The 20,159-nt window shown below is 43.3% G+C and overlaps 1 protein-coding gene across 7 annotated transcripts in view; it reads left to right on the forward strand.

Moving 5' to 3' along the window:
• Positions 1-20,159, forward strand: part of caskin1 (CASK interacting protein 1) — a 646,418-nt gene that overhangs the window by 486,294 nt on the left and 139,965 nt on the right. For all 7 annotated transcript variants that reach the window (XM_068056519.1, XM_068056520.1, XM_068056521.1 and 4 more), the window contains 4 exons: positions 13,068-13,176; positions 14,831-14,939; positions 16,542-16,636; positions 19,503-19,620. In XM_068056519.1, coding sequence (XP_067912620.1) covers positions 13,068-13,176; positions 14,831-14,939; positions 16,542-16,636; positions 19,503-19,620 — 431 coding nt within the window. The remainder of the gene's footprint in view (positions 1-13,067; positions 13,177-14,830; positions 14,940-16,541; positions 16,637-19,502; positions 19,621-20,159) is intronic.

Consider the following 20,159-nt stretch of genomic DNA (forward strand, 5'->3'; position numbering starts at 1 on the left):
TGGCTGACAGCATTTATATCTGTTTGCATCTGGCACTGTGCCTCCATCATCACCAGGGAGAATCACCTGTCAGGAAAGGTCTCCATATCACTGACAGCTTTATTTATACTGCATTTCTGTCACTGGAATTGGATTGTCTCCAGTGGAGGCATTGTAAGATAACTGTGGAAAAGTAGGCACAAAGCGCACAATTTGTCAGTTATTTTTAACATCTCTCGATGAGATGGCTTTGAGAGTATAATTTGCAACTTTGGCAGAATGTTAAGGGGCAGAACAGCAGCTGTGAATCTTAAGCACGTTCACTCTAACTTCAAAAAACTCCAACCATAGCAACTCTTCTCAGATTATTGGTGAAGTTTGAGCAGAGTTGGAGCAACAGAAAATACTCTTGAGATGAAGTAGCAAGATCCTCTCAAGGTCAAGTTTCCACTTGCAATGTAGAACACACTTAGATGTCAGTTCTAAAGTGGAAATGTCCTCACCTCTGTTTTCTTTAAAGCCCTTTTTACATTACCTACAAGTGGCAGTGCGGCATACATTTCTCAACACGACACCTCCCTGTGCAGGGTCATAGTTTAAATTTTTCCCATCTTAAAACTCTCATTCTTGTCTTCAAACCCTATCTCTGTAATCTCCTCCAGCCCTACAACCCTCCGAGATATCTGCGCTCCTCTAATCCTGACCTCCTGTGCATCATTGATTTTCTTCATTCCACCATTTGCGGTCATACCTTCAGCTGCCTGGGCCCTAAGCTCTGGAATTACCTTTCTAAACCTCTCTGCCACTCTCTGTCCTTCTTTAAGACTCTCCTTAATACCTACCTCTTTGAGCAAGCTTTTGATCACCTGTCCTGATATCTCCTTATGTGGTTCGGAGTCAAATTTTGTTTTATTATTCCTTCTGCCAAGTGCCTTGAGATGTTTTTCCTACGTTAAAAGTGCTATATAAATGCAAATTGTTGTTGTTATTGCACATGAATATTGAGTGAGTCACCAGTCCACTAGGTTTATGGCTAAAATTGAGAAAGTGACCTTATCACTAATACCATTTGTAAATAAACAACTGCGCAGTGGCCTCTGTAATGGATGGGAATGACAATGTTCTACATCAGGAGAAAAAGCAGGGCGGTTTCACCTTGTGCTTAATATAAATCATTCAGGGAATGCAACTCAATCAAAGCCACAACCGAAAATAAGGGCACTCTCCCAGAATAAGGAACAAAGGGGTTTGGGAGTAAACATCAAGATGATTTCAAGTGCTACTTAAAGAGATACTCACCATTTCATGTTCACTTGCTACTGAAGCTGCGAAGAGGACCTCTTGGAACACTTTGTTAAAACTTCACCAACACTTGGGCAACATTTATTCCAGAAATCCTCTGAGGATTTCACCTAAAAAGAGTTAGTGCTGTGTTACTCCACCTTATTGGACACCTTATTGGAGTTACCAGGAGAAAGGGAATGCTTGGTCATGGGCATCTTGCTGGGGGGGGGGTCCCTTAGTCTGTTTGAAAATGGGGGGAGGATATGAAGCCAGGCAGAATGGCATGATAGCACGGGCTGCTGTAGGAGAGAGGGACAGGAGGGCGAGGTGACTCCTTCCCTTCCTGCGCTTAGAAGACATCCCTCTTTCTCTGGACCTTCTCCATCAGGACCTCCAGTGCTGCATCCGGGAACCTGTGCACCCTCTCCCTCGGACCCTGAGCATCCCTGAATCGTGTTGCTGTGTGCCAGCCAGAACACTCCACACCTTCAGTGGAAGTAGTTGCGAGGGCCCACATATAGTGTTCCACGAAAAATACGCCTAATCAGCAGTTGAGTGCAAAACCTGTAGGTGTTTGCTTTAGCACCTGCAGGCAATTAGGACTGAAATTGTGTGCTAAATCCGGACTTTCAAACAGGCGGGTCTTATCAGCATTATGTTTTAGTTAAAATAACCCCTTTTAAACCAAATATAAGGAAAAGGCCGAGCCTTAGTTATCCAAAATGTGCTGTCGATCAGGGGTTCTCAATCAGGGGTGGGGGGGAGGGTGGGTAGATGGTCTCCAGGGGCCCACCAAAAAAAAAAATACAGGAATGTGGAGAAGAAAATTCAACTTGCTCCCGTAAATTAACTGCGTACTATTTGGAGGAAATACTTACGTTTGTCTGAGTGAGTTTGCCTACTCAAATAGAGTCGCTGCGTCCTGAAGGTAATTCACTCTGTGAAGCGTTTTGAAACGTCTAGACTGCATGAAAATGCATGCGTTTAGTGCCACTAAAGACATTTATGTCCAATACGAGTTCAACCAGATGGAGGCAATCACACAGCCAATCCGCTGAGGCGGAGGGAGGTGAAGGTACCAGCTATGAGGGCGTCAATCAGCTGACATGGTTTCCTCGAGCTGCCTCCCCCTTGTGGTGACACGGAACATTACTGTGGTGTTCGCATTTACGCGATTGAAGATATTTTTTTAAAATGTGCTTTAATTGGGAAGGAAGCCATATGATGATGGGTTTGAATGTTGCTGTGAGAAGTGAGAATTGTTGCTCAGCATAAAAGTAATAATAAATTTATATATTTAATTGTATAACTAACTTTTATACAGAAAACTACTTATGTATTGGGGAGTCCTCGGGACTTTTATAACACAGAAGGGTGGGTGGTGCTCAGAAGCAGAAAGGTTGAGATTCGCTCCGGTCGATGCTCCTTTAGCTTTCAAACAATGGCCTTGAATTGAATACTGGAGGTCTTTTATTCATAATGACTGGAAGAATAGCGAAATACATGCAACTATCAGACTGCAAAAATGTATGAATTCAGAATTCCTGCCTGTCTGTTGCCCTTAGAGCATGGGAACTATTGACAAACTGCTCAACTAAAATGGCTACTGTCAGAATTCTTCACCTTCTGCTGCACAAGAGCAGCATTATCCCACTATATAGATTTTGTCCACTAACACAGAAACGTATTGTACCTTCATTAAACAGACGCTTGCATACAATTAATGCTACAGCAGAATACAAGGGGATGTTTCCACAGCAACCAGCTATAGTATTCTGGATAATGTCCAATTAACATGGTCTATTTTTAGGACTAGGAATGATGCTAATTAAAATTTGACCATTATCTTTTAGTAGAATTCTAGTTATTGATTGCATCAAGGTTGATGAATTGACAATGGTAGCTGCATGCTACATGTAGAAAGAACATGCATTTTCAACAATCTTCACATCCTCAGGGCGTTCCAAAGCACATTACAGCCATTGAAATACTTTTAAAGTAGTCACTTAGTAGTACAGAACGTGAGTACTGCTGAAAAAAAGAGACATGCCGTTGAAGCTTTTCATCTGGCACTCATCAGGACAAACGCAAGAATGCCAACTTTCAAAGGGAGCAGCAATTTATACTGAATGAGAAAAGGGTACCTGATTGGTTAGCAAGTCGGCTCTGATTGATTGCATGGAGAATGCACCAGGGAACTATTGTCCCCCACGCTTTTGTTTAATTCAAAAAAAGGCACAACACCTGGATATGTTCCTGTTGCCTGCAGAGGACGGGTCCCTACGTATGAATATATGTAGCTTCTAGCAAACATAAGTGAACCACATTGCAAGGCTAACTGATGATCCTAAATTGGTTGTTAGCATAATTCTTAGCACACTCCTTTTCCAGCAATACTTTTAAAGTACAGTCACCATTGTAATGTAGGAAAGGCAGTAGTCAATTTGCGCACAGCAAGCTCCCACAAACAGCAATGAGATAACTGACTAGATAATAATGTTGGTTGAGGAATAAATATTGGCCAGGACACTTCCCTTTCTCCGAGTATTGCCATGGAATTTTTTTACATCCACCTGAGAGGGTAGATGGGGCTTCAGTTTAACGTCCCAGCTGAAAGACGACACTGAGTACTGCACCAGGAGTGTCAGCCTAGATTATTTCCTCAACTTAGAGGTGAGAGTGCCAACCCTGAGCTAAGGCTGACAGCAAGGTGAGCAGTTGATTTGACACAGTACGCTGAACACATACATAGCCAGACTTAACTGATAACAACAGATTTCCACATTTAACAAATATAGCAAGAGTACCACAGTTGGCCAAAACAAGTTCCAGATGTAGGGAAAATATGAGGTTCTGAGTGGATCTGAGTATTAACAAGTCATTTGCAGTAATAAATCATTTGTTCTACATGTCGGTGATCACTACATGATTTTACATTGTGCTTAAAATATCTGTGGGAGGGTACACTGAAAATCAATGTTCTGATAAATATTGAGTTTGTATCACCCCCTAGAGACTGCTGTTCAAAACTGTAACTTGAAATAACAGATACAGATCTGTGGCAGTGTAAAATAATCAGTGCAGACTCCAAACTGAAGGAATAGCAAAAATATCATTCAGAAATTCCAGTATACCATTTCTATGGGAAAAATCAACAACTTGCATTTCTGTAGCTCAATCAGTGTAGTAAAATATCTCGAGGTGCTTCACAGGAGTATTTTCAGACAGAAACTGGACACCAAGCCCAAATAAGGACACATTGGGACAGATGACCAAACACGTGGCCAGAGCTTAGGGCCTAGAAAACTGAGGACAGGGCTGCCAATGGTGGAGTGAAGGAAGTGGGGGGGGGGGGGGGAGGGGGATTGCACAAGAGACTAGAACTGGAGGGGTGCAGAGATCCTAGAGGGTTGTAGGGCTGGAGGAGGTGACAGAGATAGGGGGTGCAAGGCCATGGAGGAATTTCGACACAGGGATTAGAATACAAGTTTCCACTCAACAACTATAGGCGTCTATATCTAGAAATATCCAAAATTTAATTTCCCCCCCCCCCCCCCTCCCCACCTCCCTTACAGTAAATGACTTCAAAGCACAAATTTTCAAACTCGGATCTTCGATTAAAAGAGTCTTCGGAAAGGTGTCAATCTTTAAAAGGGCCCTCTGAGTCTCTCTGTATTTGGCAGGAGCCCCTGGAATGTGACAAAATTTACCAGGATATCTCGAGAGTTTGTGAATATTTGCCTGGAGTGTCCAGGAATATGCCTAATATTTGATACTTTATAAAGTTACCAAGTATCACAAAGTATTTGAGCCTTATCCCACCCCTCTTCATTTCACCCTATCAACAGAGCCTTCTATTGCTTTATCCTTCATGTGTTTGTCTAGCTTCCCCGTAAATTCATCTATGCTATTTGCCTCAACTGTTCCCTGTGGTAGCGAGTTCCACATTCTAACCATTCTCTGGGTAAAGAAATGTCTTTCAAACCTAACCTGCTCCTGTAAACAGATTGAGCACTTTGTTCTGTACTTTGATACAAACAGAACCAACAGAGGAACAAGCTGGTGCCATGAGACTGCTGCTGGACCCTTCATATGGGTCTGGGAGATCACAGCACTGCCGATCGGCAAGGTCATGGCCACTTTCCAGTATGTGAGTGCTCAGTACATGGTGTTTCTAAACCTATTAAGTGAGACATAAATTGTTGCAGTGGGTGGAGGAATCCTATCATTCGAAGAAGCATGGGAAGACTTGTTTGTAATTTTTTTCTTTATTCGTTCGCCGACTAGCCAGCATTTATTGCCCCTCCCTAGTTACCCTTAAAAAGACGATGGTGGGCCTTCTCTTGAACCACTGCAGTGCGCTTTGTTTGTGGCGTTTTGATGCAATTGAGTGGCTTGCGAGGTCACTTCAGAGAGCAGTTAAGAGTCAGTCATGATGGTGTGGGACTGGAGCACATATAGGCCAGACTGGGTAAGGACAATAGGTTTCGTTGATGGGATTTAACAGCACTATGGTTACTATTATTGACGCCAGTTTTTTGAAACTGAATTCAAATTCTCAAACTGTTGTAGTGGGATTTGAACTCACATTCTCCAAATTACTAGCTCAGTAACATAACCACTGTTATGTTTTCCTCACCAACGATATACTCTACGCCAGTGAATTCCCCCATACCTCACCCACAGGGCACCTAGTTCTGTGTGGTGTATGAGAACATATGTCAGAGTTACATGCATGAGCTCATATCCACACACCTTGCACAAACATATCCCTCACTCACACCTCACTCTCACTGAGGTTTAACAGGTGGTGTACTGACTAGTTTAGTTTAGAGATACAGCACTGAAACAGGCCCTTCGGCCCACCGAGTCTGTGCCGACCATCAACCACCCATTTATACTAATCCTACACTAATCCCATATTCCTACCACATCCCCACCTGTCCCTATATTCCCCTACCACCTACCTATACTAGGGGCAATTTATAATGGCCAATTAACCTATCAACCTGTAAGTCTTTGGCATGTGGGAGGAAACCGGAGCACCCGGAGGAAACCCACGCAGACACAGGGAGAACTTGCAAACGCCACACAGGCAGTACCCAGAATTGAACCCGGGTCGCTGGAGCTGTGAGGCTGCGGTGCTAACCACTGCGCCACTGTGCCACCCTACTAGTCTTTCTGAAATTGGCCAAGTGCATTGGTGTGATTGAAAAGTGCATTCAGAAACAACTTTAAAACAACACTCTTTCTTTTGGATACAGTTTGATGTAACTTTCACTTTAAAACTTGCAGCTAAAATAAATATTCTGATATAGAACTGAAATAGATCAACCTTTAAGTGAAGCATACTCTGAGTGGAAGAAATATTGACCGAGTAATTCAAAAATGATTGTGTCTATATTGGCTCTGATTCCACCAGTGCTACCTGCTTAATATCTCCTCTTGGTACGATGCCAATGTTCCTGTTTTGTGCTTTGCTGTACTATTGCGAATGGAAGATAAGAAATGTATTAATCTGATGAAAGAAAGTGTAATATTGAAAGTATTGAAAGAGAGGGCGGCACAGTGGCGCAGTGGTTAGCACCGCAGCCTCACAGCTCCAGGGACCCGGGTTAGATTCCGGGTACTGCCTGTGTGGAGTTTGCAAGTTCTCCCTGTGTCTGCGTGGGTTTTCTCCGGGTGCTCCGGTTTCCTCCCACAAGCCAAAAGACTTGCAGGTTGATAGGTAAATTGGCCATTATAAATTGTCACTAGTATAGGTAGGTGGTAGGGGAATATAGGGACAGGTGGGGATGTTTGGTAGGAATATGGGATTAGTGTAGGATTAGTATAAATGGGTGGTTGATGTTCGGCGCGGACTCGGTGGGCCGAAGGGCCTGTTTCAGTGCTGTATCTCTAATCTAATCTATTATACTGCAGCACTGTCACAGTGCAGAGGGCAGGTTATAGGAGCACAGCCAACGTCTGGCCCCTCATTTTTTTTACACTTTTCTTAAATCTTTTGATTTTCACATGTTGGCAGAATGACTTCGAGTGGAAGTGTTTCTGCAAATGACTTCACCCTGTTACATTGGATTCAACATCAACAATGGGCTGGGTTTTCAATCGGGGGTCGGGAACTGGAGATGGGGGGCTAGTTCCAGTTCCCCACCCCGCACCCTGTGTGCATTAGGCTGATTTTCAAATCTTCAGCCAATTAAAGGCCAGAGAGTGGACTCACCATCCAATCAAGGATGGTGAATGGGCTTTCGGCGCAGGAGAGCCAATGGGAAGCCCTCTAGCCCAGGTGCGATCTGCCAATCTGAAGATGGATACTGCGAGAGACAAGTGAAGGTAAGTTTATTTTTATGTTTTAAAAAGCCACAGCTGCCTGGCCATGATCCTGAAGGGGCAACCCCACCCGCAGCTGTGGCCCATCGGCCGTGATGAGTCTGGGTGTGGCCCCTCACATGACCTGGATGTGGTCCATGTCAGTGTGGACTGCCGATTGGAAATTCCAGTTTCTGCAGGAATGGGGCCTCAGGAGGCCCCTTAATTAACAATAATTGGCCTCAATTGGCTGCCAGGAGCTTCTAGCTGGCTGGGGATCGGGATTATGGGGGCGAACTTGCACGGAGGCCGGAGGCACCAAATTGCGCTCTTGCCCACCCCTGATCTGGACTCCGAGCTGTTTTAGAAATCCAGCCCAACCACTTGCCTTTGTATAGCACTGTTAATGTAATAAAATATTCCAAGGTGCTTCACAGGGGCATTATAAAACAAAATATGACACCGAGCTACATAAGGATATTTGGTCAGGTGACCAAAAGCTTGGTCAAAGAGGTGGGGTTTAAGGAGTGTCTTAAAGGAGGGAAGAGAGGTAGAGAGGCGGAGAGGTGTAGGGAGGAAATTCCAGAGCTTAGAGACTCAGCAGCTGAAGGCACAACCACCAGTGGTGGAGCGATTAAAATCAGGGATGCTCAAGAGGCCAGAATTAGACAAGTGCAAATATCTCGGAGGGTTGTGGGTCTGGAAGAGATTACAGAGATAGGGAGGGATGAGGCCATGGAGGGATTTGAAAACAAGGATGAGAATTTTTAAATCGAGTTATTACATAACCGAAAACCAGTGTAGGCACAGGAGTGATGAGTCAACGGGACTTGGTGTGAGTTAGGACAAGGGCAGCAGAGATTTGGGCGCCATCAAGTTTACGGAGGGTAGAACATGGAATGCCAGCTAGGTGTGCATTAGAATAGTCAAATCTAGAGCTAACCAAAGCATGGATGAGCGTTTCAGCAGTAGATGAACTGAGGCAGGGGCAGAGTTGGGCAATGTTATGACGTTGGAAATAGGCAATCTTAGTAATGTTCGAAACTCAGCTCGGTCAAATATGACACCAAGGTTGCGAGCAGTCCAGTTCAGCCTCAGACTGTTGCCAGGGAGAGGGATAGAGTCGGCGGCGAGGGAATGGAGTTAGTGGCAGGGACCGAGGACTATGGCTTTGATCTTTCCAATATTTAATTGTAGGTAATTTCTGCTCATCCAGTACTAGATGCCAGACAGCATTTAGAGACAGTGGAGGGGTCAAGACAGGTCATGATGAGTTAAAGCAGGGTGTTGTCAACAGACACATAAAAACTAACTTTGTGCTGTCTAATGATGTCACCGAGGGGCAGCGTGCAGATGAGAAATAGGAGGGGCCAAGAATAGATCCTTGGGGGACAGAGGTAACAGTGCGGGAGCAGAAAGAGGAGCCATTGCAAGTGATTCTCTGGCTATGATTAGACAAATAAGAATGGTGAGAGCAGTCCCGCCCGCCTTTGTCACTGTCACATAGGATATCATTTATGACTTTGATAAGAGCCGTTTTGGTACTGTGGCAGTGAGCAGCCCCTCACCAGTATTACAGTGGGGTAGAAATTAACCAGGAACACATTATGTAGACTGGTTGCTGGCTCCCTCTGTCACATTACAATGATGAAAGGATGTTTCATTTCCTCCCAATGTAAGATTGTAAATGGAGCACAGAGTAATCACATCTTTAGTAGAATGATAAAAGAAATGCTTCTTTCACCGGTGAAATATGGTAACTTTTCAGATGTTATACAAAGTGCCTGAAATTCAGCAGCAACTTCATAACCGAGCCTGAAGCCACTATCCTGTAAGACTTCAGCACAGAATTGCTGCAATGGATTTCCAATAAATGTCTCACACTGGGAAAAATGATGATAGGATGTCAGATGCTTATTACCACAGGTACATCAGCTGAGTTCTGTAGTTCAGCCTTTTCGGTGGTAATGTTGGCCCGGATTTTGCCGTCAGCGGCAAAGTGACTGTGCTCGCCACTGACCTGGAATAAATCTGCACACAAAGATCTAGCGAGCTCAGGGGCTTGGATTTCCCCTTTCCCAATGTTAATTTCATTCTGATGTTATCTATAGCATCCAGCAATCACACTGAAGAATTTTACAGAAACCAAGTAAGGACTGGGACTTGCATATGGTATTAAGTTACAAGCTGAAAGATCATAAACTTATAAATAACATTTATTATTTAAAAAAATCTATGGAAATTTTATCAGGGAATGTAGAAATTTTAAATTCCACAAATGTAAATTTCGTTTTTCAGGGACAAAGAGCTTGTTCAGCAGTAATTATGACCTAGTGTGCTGTTAAAAACCCAGTTACACCTCATTCAACAAGGCATAACATTTCAAGGGATCTTACAGTGAGACTACCAGCATAAAAAGTTTAACTTCACGTCAATTCAGTGATTTCCAATTGATTTCCACCTGCGAGGTCTTCAACATTGGAGAAGCGGGAAATCACTGACAGCAACTTCTGGATTTCCGCATTTAACTGATCATGTCTGGATGCCAGAAGTTGCTGTCAGTTTCGCAGAGTAATGACAGCGAACACTGTCAGTTTCGCCATCATGAAAACCGCAAATTCTGAGCCATTGACTCTCATGATGTTATTGTGTTAGGGACTGGGTGCTTGCAAACAATGGGTGGAATTTAATGGACCCCCGGGAAACGGGGGACCATAGAATAGTGATGGAAGGTGGGGTTTGGAGTGCCCATCGCCTTATCGTCACCCTGCAATTAAGTTGGGGCAGGAAAGGCAGAAGACAGCCTTCCCGCCCAGAGGCCATTTGATGCCCTTAAGTGGCCAATTAATAGCCACTTAAGGGCCTCTTCCTGCTGCCACTGGCATTACACCAGCTACAGGGGTGTCCTCTACCATGTGGGGAGATCACCCAGTAAAACAAGGCAGCCTCCCTGCGGGGTTTGTGGGGAGGCCTCCTCCGTGGGCAACCTGTGGCCCACGGAGGGCGCCCGGTGGAAAAGGCAATCCCTCTGCTAACCCTCCTCGCCTTGCCATGGCCTACCGTACAGGCCCCAGCGACCCCGTCACTCTTAACTGCGGTCTGGGTCTCCAGCGATGAGCTTGGACCCAGGCCTCTTATAGTACCGGCAGAGGCCAACGCTCCCAGTGGGTCTGCCAATACTACTGAGCACTTGGAGATGGGATACCCGTCCTGAAAGGTACCCTGGCACTGAGTGCCTGAGTACCGTTGAATTGCTCCGGGGAGGGGCTCCGAGGGGCCTAGGTGGGGTTCCCCACGCCTGTTTGACCGGACAGCGGGAGCCCCGTCAGCTCCACGAAATTCATCTCAACTGGTGTGGCAGCTGTAGCTAATACACTCACCACAAGGTGGCAGCAGGTTGTGTTTCAAGATGAATCTTCTGGTGTTTTTTGGAATCTGTTGGAACACCAGAAGCTTTCAATACTTAGAATATTTGAATAGTTAAGAATTGCTTCACCCATTGAGAGATTGTTAAAGGAATTTAACGAGCTGTAGCTCAACTTTAACTCTTTGTAGGAAGAGGAAAGTTCATTTTGGTTTTGAATTGTAGTTTGTCAGGTTACAATCCTACCTCCCATTTTGTAAATATTTAACTGTTGAGTTGAAGAAAGACATGGTCGCCCTTTTATCGGAAGGATGTTAGAGTCATGTAGGGTAGATCTCGACTTTGAAGTCTATGTTATCACACAAAATGTTAAGATGTCATTAGAATGATACCAGCAATTAGAGGTGAGATATATGAAGATTTGGGGAGGAGCTTTCTAAAGTTGAGGGGGTGAGGGAATCTAAAAAAAAAACAGTCTTTAAGATAATAAAGGCCAATGGAAGCATAAACAATGGTTTCCACTGGTTGGCAAATCAGTAACAAAGGGAAATTAAAAGAATCTTTATTTCACAAAATTATTGACCGCATTTGATGATTAGACCATGTCATCTAAGTAATTGGATCTGTATTTGAAAATTAAATCTATATTAGTGTTTAGCAAAGGTATTGTTATTGAACAGATGGTTGTTAAGATCTGGAACGCACTATCTGAAAGGGTGCAGAAATCGAATTCCTTAGGAAGCATTGAAAGGTAATTGGGCATGTACTTGAAGAGAAGGGCGGCACAGTGGCGCAGTGATTAGCACTGCAGCCTCACAGCTCCAGGGACCCGGGTTCGATTCTGGGTACTGCCTGTGTGGAGTTTGCAAGTTCTCCCTGTGCCTGCGTGGGTTTTCTCCGGGCGCTCCGGTTTCCTCCCACAAGCCAAAAGACTTGCAGGTTGGTAGGTAAATTGGCCATTATAAATTGTCACTAGTATAGGTAGGTGGTAGGGAAATATAGGGACAGGTGGGGATGTTTGGTAGGAATATGGGATTAGTGTAGGATTAGTATAAAATGGGTGGTTGATGGTCGGCACAGACTCGGTGGGCCGAAGGGCCTGTTTCAGTGCTGTATCTCTAATATAATCTAATCTAAACTGATTTGTGGGGTCATGGCGAGAAAGGTGGGGTGTAGCATTAAACTGGACAGCTCTATCAAAGGGCTGGCACAGATATAATGGGCTGAAAGACCTCTTTCTGTGATGTAAGAGTCTATGATTCTAACCTTTACACATAGGGCAAAGTATAGTTTGAAATTCTGTGCGGTCTGAAGCTGAGGGTCTGTACTCACAAGGCAGTCACATGAGGCTGCACATATCTACCCTTCACTGGAAAATTCAGACTATGTGCCGACATTGCTGATGCTCGGGTTGTGCAGCTCATAACATGGATAGGCTGAATTCCCCAATGTGTGCAAGTTGCGTTGTGCCGATTTAAAGTTGACGCCAGGCTGCATGAATTGGAGCATGGGAGCGAAGTGCTTCGATGGGCTGAATGGTTTTATTTTCCACATTCTAGACATAAATGCAGAAGTTTAAAAGATATCAGAATACCGTCACTTTGCTCAATTGTCTTTGGGATGCAAGAGAGTTTTAAAAACTGAACTTTCCTGCAGGGCATAACATGGGTTACGTACAGTCTTCTGATTGATAGTCTGTAGAAGGAACAAGCAAGGTGGGCTAAATAGCCTTTTCCATGTTCTGCGCTTTTATATATTAAGTATACTGTCAGCCGATGTCAATCATTCCTTCCCCCCCAGCAGTTAGCAGCTTGGCCTGAACATGTTTTAGTGATTTAATTTACTCTCAAATCATTTCTAAGGGAGGCAGTGCCAGCAAAGTGCTTACAGTACATGAAGTGCAAGTGGATGTGATTTCCTTTCAGTTCGTTACAGCAATGATAATCTTCCCTTTCCTTGTGAAATCATTGAGAAAATCTTTACAGCCTTCGACTGTAATGCAATTTTCTTTTTAAAATGCTGTACAAAATTTTCCTTGTTTTATATATTATATATATCAGGAGGTGAAATTTAAATGCATGCTTGTTCTGTAAACTTTCTCTTAGCATTTTTAAATGTATTTTTCCAGACTTCTGCTACAGGCCGGAATAGATATCAATCGACAGACAAAGGCTGGAACAGCTCTACACGAAGCCGCACTGTGTGGGAAGACTGAAGTGGTCCGATTGCTACTGGAAGTAAGGGTCCTTGGGAGAGAAAAACTTTGGACCCAGAATTAACTGGATTGGAACATCTCACAACGAGCCCAGTTAGATTGACTTGTTCGTGCACATGTCGGGCTTCCCAATTTTTGCCCACTAATATTTGTGATGTCTCAAATAGTTAAATAGAACAGCAACACGTCTTGTTTAAAGGCAAGGGCAATTGGGCATCTGGGACCTTGGTGAGCAATGGGACAAACAGGGTATCTCCTTAACCAATTGAGCTTTAAACAGAAGAAGAACTGAGAAGGAGGGCAAATTACAGTTTGTGAATTCAGTGTCAAATCAGGTGGAGAGAGAAATAAAGAGAGGGGGGAAAAGATTGGAATGAGAGAGAGAAAGAGACAGAGGAAAAGTAAGGAAAAAAAGGTCAAGTGTAAAATTTGACATTTTTAAAAAATCTCCAACAACAATTCACAACGCAAAGGAATGAAATGTCACACTTCACAGATGCTGGTGGAGCTGCTGTCTATTTCCATGGCAAAATAATTACTGGTTGTTCAATTATACTATTAAAACAATACATCAGTGCCCCACTGAAATGTGGATCATTTCTAGGCATGGAAAAACTAGCGCCAACATTGCAAGCCACACGGTATTTTGATGAGAATGTGTTACATTTTACAGTATACTTATACACAAGAACAGTTCCATAATATTGTCAAACAATGGAGCTTAAATGATGTTCTTAGCAAACTATGTGCAAGAATTTCCCCATCTGAGTGAGTGCCTGGTGACCAAGGATCAATCATTAGCAGCTGGGGCTCAATGGTGGAGGGGGGTCTATAACTGGCCTCATCATCTTTGGGGTGGGCGGGTGAAATCCAATAGGCCTCCTACTACTTGAAAGATTGAGCTCAGTTGTGATGCAACTGTAGTTAAATAGCTTCAGCAAAACATCTTGGTTAAAGGTTTGAATTAACACAACTTCCCCAAAACGGGTGAAATGCTGCATTCAAATCCTTTCTCAGACCATCCCTTTAACTTGTTTTGGAAGAACTTACGCAGGTGATAAAAGGCTTTATTTGTCATTTACATTTTTAAGAAATGTTGAATTGGCATTGGATGATATTAGTAACCAACAGACTAACTTCTCTGTATGAAATGCCTCTCTTTGCTATTTAACATTGGTATTAACGCACATACATTAACCAGGCTAATCCCTTCATTAAAAAGCAGACTGAGGACTTTGGTACAAATACCTTGCGAATATTGCACAGCACAACCCAAAGCCATAACCTGGGGTAGATCCTGACTCCAATAGAAATAGAAACGAGGAGAGATGTAAAAATGAGCTGCCAACTTGCTCACACCTGTATTATGTTGTTGCCCAAAGTGTCAACATCTACTCTGACAATTTTACAACCATAGCGAGTTGAAGTCAAAATGGAGCTGCCTTCGAAATGCTCTTTTTCTCTTTCAAACAGAGGTGCTGGTCAGTATTTATCTATGTCAATCGTGAAATGATCCCAATTCCGAACTTAAGTGAATCTGTAGCTTTTAATCACTTGACTCATTCGACCTCCTGATTCATCAGCAATCTTGAGCATTATCATTTGTAGACAAAAGGGCTTTAGCAGTAATTATACATTTTATGCTCTTAAAGTTGGTTGATTTAATTGTGTTTCAGAGTGGGATTAATGCACACATCAGGAACACATACAATCAGACGGCCCTGGATATTGTTCATCAATTCACAGCAACACAAGCAAGCAAAGAGATCAAGCAAATGCTCAGAGGTAGGTTTGAAATCATAAAGGTGTTTCAGATTTCCCCATGATCGACTATGTACCCTACAATAAAGAAAAAAAAGCTCGCATTTATATAGCGACTTTCACGATCCCAGGGCCCAATGCACTTCATAGACAACAAAGCAATTTGGAAGTGTTGTAATATGGGAAACATGGCAGATAATTTGCACACAGCAAGATCCCACAAACAGCAATGTAATAAACTGTTCTTGTGATGTTGATTGAGGAATAAATATTGGCCAGGACACGAGGGATAACTCCCCTACTGTTCTTCAAAATACAGCTGTGGGATCTTTTGTTTTTTTTTATTCATTCAGAGGATGTGGGCATCACTGGCTAGGCCAGCATTTATTGTCTATCCCGAATTGCCCTTGAGAAGGTGGTGGTGAGCTGCCTTCTTGAACCGCTGCAGCCCTTGGGGCATAGGTACCCCAACAGTGCAGTTAGGCAGGGAGTTCCAGGATTTTGATCCAGTGACAGTGAAGGAATGGCGATATAGTTCCAAGTCAGGATGGTGTGTGGCTTGAAGGGGAACTTGCAGGTGGTGGTGTTCCCATGCATCTGCTACCCTTGTCCTTCTAGGTGGTAGAGGTCGCAGGTTTGGATGGGGCTGACGAAGGAGCCTTGGTGAGTTACATCTTGTAGATGGTACACACTGCTGCCACTGTGCGTCCGTGGTGAAGGGTAGTGAATGTTGAAGGTGGTGGATGGGGTATCAGTCAAGCAGGCTGCTTTGTCCTGGATGGTGTCGAGCTTCTTGAGTGTTGTTGGAGTTATGTTTTAGTGTCCACTTGAGAGGGCAGATGGGGTCTCCAAAAGACGCACCTCAGACAGACCGGCAGTCCCTCAGTACTGCACTGAAGTGGCAGCTTACTGTTTTGTTGAATGAATCAAGGTTCTGTTCTCTGTCTGATTGATTATTAACAACCAGAAGAAATAATATATATTTCAGTAGCACCTTTCACAACCTCAGGACCTTTGAAAGCTCTTTACAGCCAATGATGTACTTTTGAAGTAGTTACTGTTGTAATATAGAAATTATGATAGTCAATTTGCTCACAGCAAGGTTCCATAAATATAGTTAATGACCAACTAGATAATCTGTTTCAATGATGTTGATTGAGGGATAAATGTTAGCCGGGACACTGAGGAGATCTCCCCTGCTCTACTTCGAAATAGTACCATGGGATCTTTTACGTCTACCTGACAGGGCAGACAGGGACCCCTTATAACATGTCATCCAAAAGACGGCACCTCAGACAATGCAGCACTCCCTCAACCGATATTGCGTGCTCAAAGTCAAATGCCCCACCCCTGTACTCCCCTCATTGGTTGCTCAACATGTTAGTTTCAAGGTGCCCTGCCTTCCTACACCAATTGGAAAATGAACCAACTCTTCATTATCCAATTGGATGATTCTCAATGGCAGTCAAACAGCCCTTTCCCAATGCCAATATTTTTTCAGATAATAATCTAAAATGTTCTTTCCTGCTACACTCCAGCAAGGTGCCTGACAACCCAGCACAACACCTTAAACAGTCCCCAGACACCATCCCTACAGATAATGGTTCCTTTTCCTCCTTTTTTCAGATGCCTCAGCTGCCCTGCAGGTCAGGGCTGTAAAGGACTACTGTAACAATTATGACCTGACCAGCCTTAATGTGAAAATGGGAGATGTTATTACAGTAAGTGTGACATTTTTATCAACTTCCATATCCCATGATTTCGTTAGACCCTATTTCTGATTAACATATTTGAACTTGCGTATCAGATTGACCCAGAAAAATGAATAATGCATTAAAGATCTCCAAATTTTTAAACAGTATGGCTATTCAATAAACAATATTGATTATTGTGATATTATGGAATGCAACTTCCTACAAACTTTTTTTACATTGACAAAATAAAGAGGTGTTCATGCATTCACTGGTCGTCTTTTAAAAAAGATGCTGATCACCTTTTACAATGGTGGAGTTGTGCTTATTGCAACATACCATTACTTTAGCCTATAACAATACATGGAAAGCCTTTTGTTGATATGGCCAATGTATTTTAGCAAATTTCCCTGAACAGGATAGTCAGTCCCTCTCTTGCCCTTAGCCTTCAACTTCTCTTTCTCTCTTTCTCCTCACCTTACTTGCCTCTCCCTATTTTACTGATACTGTAGACGCTCTGTGCTTTCCTCTCTTGTTCTGTCATTGTCCTATGCACTTTTTCCCATTTCCTCCATATCCAAGGTGTTGAAATCAAAGCTCATCACACAAACACCATTAATTCCCAGGAGCTCCAAACCATGGCATCCCTCAGTTCCCTCATTCCTTCCTCCTCTCTGGCATTGCTTTAAAATGACTTCCTGATTAAGATGGACTTTATCATTGGCAGTGCCCCTCACAATGGCCCTTTACCCTTCAGCTGGCCTTCCCAATGAACATACAGACTGGGCCATGAAATGGTTGGAGTAGAAAGAAGGACCTGAATGGCACGTTTATATCGTGGAGCCATTTCCCCACCCCAGAACGCACTCAGGCAGCTGGTGCTCTGTGTTCCCCTACGTCCCATTGTGGAGCAGAAATCAAAATACAGGGTCAATTATGCAGCTAATCGCACCAAGCTTCTGGTCGGGACCTTCCCTGATGTTAGGAAAGAGACCATGCAATGTGAAAGGCCTCATCAATGGTCTGTACAGGTGGACTAACACTTTGTTTCCCTCCCTTTGGAAACCCAGCCTATTTTCAGAGGGGTTTGATAATGTCTAGCAGAACTTTGGAGCCCTATACAAACATACAAAATTACAGGACAGGACAAAGACCAGATGGTCCATCAAGCCTGCCCCACACCTCATGACGTCAGGAACCTCGTGACTAGACATCACCTTACCTCCCCCCTCTCCCCAGCCATGATATATCCCCTGGAACAGGCAATAAACCAGAGAAGAACTCCAGGGAAAATAAGGGAAAATAATACTCTGTAAAATTTGTCTCTCACCACCTCTTGATCACATGTCCAGGAGATCATTTGGACCAATTGTTACCTACGAAGACACTTGCCTTCTATATGATGTGATCTCTGTCCCTGTCAAGAACAAGTCCTGCTCCCTCTTGAGCGTAATGTAGGGAGTCAGTACCTACCAAACCAGCTGGCAACGTATTCCAGAGGCAGAGCGACCGTGGCATTATGGGTTAATGTTTGAGCGGAGACAAGATACTTCCTGATAGGAATGAAGGGAAACTCTGAGGTGCTCTCCTCCACTTACTTACTTATGGCTAGTGATAGAACAACACGGGTAAGGATTTGGAAACAGGTCATCACCATGTGTGGAGATGCTGAGTGACACAGGGAGACAAAAGGGGGAGTGAAGAGAGTAAACATCTCAACAATCAACCTAACGCGTGCTTCCACAGTGAAGAACATCATTGCTGACAGGACAGTTTGTTATTGAGAAACTTTGAAGGGGATTAAGTTCTAATTTGCAGATACGCTAATGTTTAGTTTGCTAATGATGCCTGAAGTAATTAAAAGGAGGCCCTTTTCCGTCAGTCCCCAGCAATACAGCAGGAATACAGCAGATGGTGCTGCACACACAGCCATCACGATTAACAATATTGTCGAGGTATTAACCACTTCCCAATCGATTGGACTCAGCAACTACACCAAGTAGGAGAACAGGTATCCTTCACAAGGATCGGCAGATAGTGTTTTGCTAACAGTTGTTCTGATATCATTAGGAATTCACAAAGACACGGATAAATTAATTAGATTACCCGATTTTAACTCCCAGTATTATTTTTCCTTATTAACCCCAGATTTTCTCTCCGCTTTTTTTTTGCCTCTTCCAGGGGATTACATGGCTGGGAGAAGGGGGAGGTAAAGAAATGTCTAGTCACGAGGCTCCAGCCATCATGATGTATGAGGCAGGCTTGAGAGACGAGCTGACCTTGTCCCCTGGGTAATTTTATATGTTTATATGGGGCTCCAAGTTGCCACCGGCCTGGCAGAAAGCAGGTGGGGGTGGTTAAAATAACCCTCTCTCTTCTCACTGCCTTCTAGCTGTATACTGATCTGAACCTGCACTTTCAAACTCAATGTTTTTAGATTTATCTCATCTTCTCTCGTTCTTCTATTTTCTCACATTGGATGTTTCGCCTTGGCTTTAGCGTAGTCTTCATTTATTACCTTCAACTCTTTCCAAAACCTAATCTTGTGATGTTCAGGACAACACAGAGAACAGACCTTCCTGAAGGACAGAGCGACACATTCAACAGAGAGAGCAGCACAATTTCAGAGAGTAAATAGTAAGGATGTAGCTTTACCTGCCTTAATGGTTCCTGTGGGCCTCTCAGATTTACAGGCTGCACGTCCTGGACTGAGAAAAGGCCTCAGGCCCATTATTTATTTGGCACACTCTTACAGGGACATCACTCTCAAAGGCAATCGTACAACAGATTATTCTGTCAAACACAGCCCGATGGCATTCACTAAAGGGAATAAAAGTCATCAAAATTTCTTCCAAAGATGTTTAAATTTGTATTTTCTTTGATTTCCCTGAATCAGGTTCTAGAGCAACATCCTGATGGAAGGTGGAAAGGCTGTATCCATGACAACAGAACTGGCAATGACAGAGTGGGTTACTTCCCATCATCTATTGCAGAGGTGGTTAACAACAGATCAGGTAAAACCCAATTGTGCCTCTTCATCTTTGCCTTAGGAAGGCTGATTAAATGCGCTTCAAGATGCAAAGCAAAAATGTACCAAGACATGGAGTGTTTTTTAATTATCTGTTTTTGATACTGATTTCTGTTGGTACCTGTTAAAGATGACAGAACCTGGTGCATATTAATATTCATTAGTCACGGCCAAAATGAGGAATGAAGCACCGATCGTAATACCTCTAAATGTATGATTTGGTAGCTATCTCATTGAGAAAATAGAAAACGTTTTTTTTCTTACTGTTTTTAGATTAAATTTTTAAGCATTTTTAAACCTAGCCATTTTTAAAAATCTGCTAGGTTAACTAAACTGTGTTTGAAAATACAAAATCCGCAGTAGGTTCATAAAATACCTGGTTTTGCAAATGTAAATTCACATAGTGGGAAATAGCTGTTGAATAATCAGCATATACTGGTTGTTTACTTTTCATGTCAGTTCAAGGCAGGTCAGAGTGTCTGTGTAGATAGTGATCGAGGTCAGAGTGTCTGTGTAAATAGTGAT

Source organism: Heterodontus francisci, chromosome 24, assembly GCF_036365525.1.
Source record: "Heterodontus francisci isolate sHetFra1 chromosome 24, sHetFra1.hap1, whole genome shotgun sequence".
Classification (NCBI taxonomy): Eukaryota; Metazoa; Chordata; class Chondrichthyes; order Heterodontiformes; family Heterodontidae; genus Heterodontus; species Heterodontus francisci.